Consider the following 5,000-nt stretch of genomic DNA (forward strand, 5'->3'; position numbering starts at 1 on the left):
TGTGTGTGGGGTATGTGTGTGTGTGGGATATGTGTGTGGGGTATGTGTGTGTGTGGGATATGTGTGTGGGGTATGTGTGTGTGTGTGTGTGTGTGTGTGTGTGGGATGTGTGTGTGGGGTATGTGTGTGTGTGTGTGGGATGTGTGTGTGGGGTATGTGTGTGTGTGTGTGGGATGTGTGTGTGGGGTATGTGTGTGTGTGTGTGTGTGTGTGTGTGTGTGGGATGTGTGCGTGGGGTATGTGTGTGTGTGTGTGTGTGTGGGATATGTGTGTGTATGTGTGTGGGGTATGTGTGTGTGTGTGTGTGTGTGGGATACGTATGTGTATGTGTGTGTGTGGGGGGTATGTGTGTGTGTGTGTGTGGGATATGTGTGTGTGTGTGTGTGTGTGTGTGTGTGGGATACGTATGTGTATGTGTGTGTGTGGGGGGTATGTGTGTGTGTGTGTGTGGGATACGTGTGTGTGTGTGTGTGTGTGTGTGTGGGATACGTATGTGTATGTGTGTGTGTGTGGGGTATGTGTGTGTATGTGTGTGGGATGTGTGTGTGTGTATGTGTGTGGGGTATGTGTGTGTGTGTGTGTGTGGGATACGTATGTGTATGTGTGTGTGTGGGTGGGGTGTGTGTGTGTGTGTGGAGTGTGTGTGTGTCACACCTTCAGTTCTCCCTTGGTCACTCTGAAAGCGAGTTCTGTAACGCTGCCTGCAGCCATACGTGATGCTGTGGAGGTGTGCAGTTCATTCCAGATGGTGTCATTGTCGACCTGTAAACACACACACACACGTACTTTTGTAGACTGGGGTTCTACCATGTGGTGTGAGTTTCTGAGTGTGATCATATTTATAGTGTTCTTCAAATCATCATCCATCCATCTCATCTCATTATCAGTAGCCGCTTTATCCTGTTCTACAGGGTCGCAGGCGAGCTGGATCCTATCCCAGCTGACTACGGGTGAAAGGCGGGGTTCACCCTGGACAAGTCGCCAGGTCATCACAGGGCTGACACATAGACACAGACAACCATTCACACTCACATTCACACCTACGCTCAATTTAGAGTCACCAGTTAACCTAACCTGCATGTCTTTGGACTGTGGGGGAAACCGGAGCACCCGGAGGAAACCCACGCGGACACGGGGAGAACATGCAAACTCCACACAGAAAGGCCCTCGCCGGCCACGGGGCTCGAACCCAGGACCTTCTTGCTGTGAGGCGACAGCGCTAACCACTACACCACCGTGCCGCCCCTTCAAATCATCAGTGTGTTATAAAGTAAGAGATGTGTGAAAGAGTTTCTTCCTCAGTAACAGATTGAATAAATAAATTAATTCTAATGTAATTCTATTCTAAGACCCAGCAGCTTCTCTGCACCACCCTGCTCACGGTTCCTTCATCTAAACCCAGGAACGTCTCTGGAGCAGATCTCCATCTCTCTCACTCTCACTCCAGCTCTAAATCCTGACCATAAATCATGAAAATATTTTCCTTCAGCTGCGCAACGCTCCACTTCTGACCATCAATTTCTAACAGTTTGTTTTAATGTCTTCTCTGTTTTTTCCCTTTGTAATAAAATTAGAAAAGTAGAAATTAGAAAAATCACCTTTAGTTTAATCAGAAGCAGTAAATTGATACGACGTCTCTTTCTGTCAACTAACCTGGTTGTAATTTAATCAGCATGGAAGGAAAGATGATAGAAAAGCTCAGTGCTGCGAGATCAACTTCTCTCTCCACCCTCACAGAAGATAAACATCATCCTGGGTTCTTATTTAATATTGTAGAAAAGTTCACTAGGAACATGAACACCACAGAAACACAAAAACCAACACTATGCAGTAGTGATAGTAATTTAATCCTTCAATGAAAAACTTGTACATATTGAGCAAAATAATTAAGAGAATTAATTTAAAGTCAGAAAAATTGGTAATTAAATACTGTATGTGGAAAATAATATCCATGTTAGTTCAGTGATTAGAATCTTTTATTCCCATCCAAAAGACCGAACTAATTTCACTAATTTCCTCATCAAAATCATCGCCTTGTGTATGAGCTCCTGTACCTACGCAATCTCCATCCTGGGAGAAGAGTTTGAGGTGGTGCAGGGATACAGATACCTGGGTGTTCACCTTGACAACAGATTGGACTGGAAATGTAACACTGAGGCTGTCGACAGGAAGGGACAAAGCAGACTCTACTTCTTAAGGAAGCTAAGGTCCTTTAAAGGTGCCCTTCCACCAAAAGCGTTTAATACTGGCTCTTTTTGAAATGCCATAGTTCACTCCGAGTTGCATCTGCATGCTGCATGTGAAAATGTAATTCTACTCCCATTCCCTGTATTAGCTTATGAAAGAGGACTTTGTAGTCGTGTCATCTGATCTCCGACCCTATGTCTTGGACACTCGGGTGAAGAGAGGGGCTGAGTTGTCAACTGATCACCACCTGGTGGTGAGTTGGATCCGCTGGCGGAGGAGGAAGCTGGACAGACCTGGCAGGCCCAAACGTATGGTGAGGGTCTGCTGGGAACGTCTGGCCGAGCACTCTGTTGGGGAGGTCTTTAACTCCCACCTCCGGGAGAGCTTTTCCCAGCTTCCGAGGGAGGCGGGGGACATTGAGTCTGAGTGGACCATGTTCTCTACCTCCATTGTGGACGCAGCTGTTCGGAGCTGTGGCCGCAAGGTCTCCGGTGCCTGTCGTGGCGGCAATCCCCGAACCCGGTGGTGGACACCGGAAGTAAGGGATGCCGTCAAGCTGAAGAAGGAGTCCTATCGGGCCATGTTGACCTCCGGGACTCCTGAGGCAGCCGACGGGTATCGGCAGGCCAGGCGTGCTGCAGCTCGGGCAGTTGCGGAGGCAAAAACTCGGAACTGGGAGGAGTTCGGGGAGGCCATGGAGAAGGACTATCGGTCGGCCTCGAAGAAATTCTGGCAAACCGTCCGGCGCCTCAGGAGGGGGAAGCAGTACTCTGCCAACACTGTTTACAGTGCGGGTGGGGAGCTGTTGACCTCGACTGGGGACATTGTCGGGCGGTGGAAGGAATACTTTGAGGATCTCCTCAATCCCACCATCATGTCTTCCACTGAGGAGACTGAGGCTGATGACTCAGAGGTGGACTCGTCCATTACCCAAGCCGAAGTCACTGAGGTGGTTTGCAAGCTCCTCGGTGGCAAGGCACCGGGGGTGGATGAGATCCGCCCTGAGTATCTCAAGTCTCTGGATGTTGTGGGGCTGTCTTGGTTGACACGCCTCTGCAACATCGCGTGGCGGTCGGGGACAGTGCCTCTGGAGTGGCAGACTGGGGTGGTGGTCCCTCTTTTTAAGAAAGGGGACCGGAGAGTGTGCTCCAATTATAGGGGAATCACACTTCTCAGCCTCCCAGGGAAAGTTTACTCCAGGGTACTGGAGAGGAGAATTCGACCAATAGTCGAACCTCGGATCCAGGAGGAACAATGCGGTTTTCGTCCTGGTCGCGGAACACTGGACCAGCTCTATACCTTTCATAGGGTGCTCGAGGGTTCATGGGAGTTTGCCCAACCAGTCCACATGTGCTTTGTGGATCTGGAGAAGGCATTCGACCGTGTCCCCCGTGGTATTCTGTGGGGGGTGCTTCGGGAGTATGGGGTTCGGGGCTCTTTGCTAAGGGCTGTCCGGTCCCTGTACGAACGGAGCAGGAGTCTGGTTCGCATTGCCGGCAGTAAGTCAGACCTGTTCCCAGTGCATGTTGGACTCCGTCAGGGCTGCCCTTTGTCACCGGTTCTGTTCATAATTTTTATGGACAGAATTTCTAGGCGCAGCCAGGGGCCGGAAGGAATCCTGTTTGGGAACCACAGGATTTCATCTCTGCTTTTTGCGGATGATGTTGTCCTGTTGGCTTCTTCAAACCAGGACCTTCAGCATGCACTGGGGCGGTTTGCAGTCGAGTGTGAAGCGGCTGGGATGAGAATCAGCACCTCCAAGTCCGAGGCCATGGTTCTCGACCGGAAAAGGGTGGCTTGCCCTCTCCAGGTTGGTGGAGAAGTCCTGCCTCAAGTGGAGGAGTTTAAGTATCTCGGGATCTTGTTCACGAGTGAGGGAAGGATGGAGCGTGAGATCGACAGGCGGATCGGTGCAGCCTCCGCAGTGATGCGGTCGCTTTACCGGTCCATCGTGGTGAAGAAGGAGCTGAGCCAAAAGGCGAAGCTCTCAATTTACCGGTCGATCTACGTTCCGACTCTCACCTATGGTCATGAGCTTTGGGTAATGACAGAAAGAACAAGATCGCGGATACAAGCGGCTGAAATGAGTTTCCTTCGCAGGGTGGCTGGGCGCTCCCTTAGAGATAGGGTGAGAAGCACAGTCACTCGGGAGGAGCTCGGAGTAGAGCCGCTGCTCCTCCACATCGAGAGGAACCAGCTGAGGTTGCTCGGGCATCTTTTTCGGATGCCTCCTGGACGCCTCCCTGGGGAGGTGTTCCAGGCATGTCCCCCCGGGAGGAGGCCCCGGGGAAGACCCAGGACATGCTGGAGGGACTATGTCTCTCGGCTGGCCTGGGAACGCCTCGGTGTTCTTCCCGAGGAGCTGGCCGAGGTGTCTGGGGAAAGGGAAGTTTGGGCTTCCATGCTTAGACTGCTGCCTCCGCGACCCGGTCCTGGATAAGCGGAAGAAGACGAGACGAGACGAGCTTATGAAAGAAAATAGTCGGAAAAACGAGCGGATCTGAAAAAGCCATACGAACTTACGTCACTTCGAAAATTAGTATTCGTGGCCTCGCCCACCTTGGCTTGCGACCGCCCACGGGAAGGAAGTTCGGATTTAAGCGTGAGGAGAGAGAGCAGAGCCCATCTCGTCAGTAGCTAACGAAGCGCACCTAACAGCAAGCTGAAAACATGTCTGAACAAGTTCGTGCCTGTGTTATTTGTGGCAGTAACACATCAACGTTGCATTTCTTGCCCAAGATAGAAGAGCTGAAGAAGAAATGGTTGGAGTTTATCTTTGGAACGCCACCAGCGCAGTGTAATGCAGCGTTAGT

The 5,000-nt window shown here is 51.0% G+C and overlaps 1 protein-coding gene across 2 annotated transcripts in view; it reads right to left on the reverse strand.

The window, feature by feature from the left end:
* hdac7a (histone deacetylase 7a) overlaps positions 1–5,000 on the reverse strand; it is a 159,597-nt gene that overhangs the window by 16,833 nt on the left and 137,764 nt on the right. For both annotated transcript variants that reach the window (XM_060937070.1, XM_060937069.1), the window contains exon 17: positions 655–762. In XM_060937070.1, coding sequence (XP_060793053.1) covers positions 655–762 — 108 coding nt within the window. The remainder of the gene's footprint in view (positions 1–654; positions 763–5,000) is intronic.

This window comes from Neoarius graeffei, chromosome 13, assembly GCF_027579695.1.
Source record: "Neoarius graeffei isolate fNeoGra1 chromosome 13, fNeoGra1.pri, whole genome shotgun sequence".
Taxonomy (NCBI): domain Eukaryota; kingdom Metazoa; phylum Chordata; class Actinopteri; order Siluriformes; family Ariidae; genus Neoarius; species Neoarius graeffei.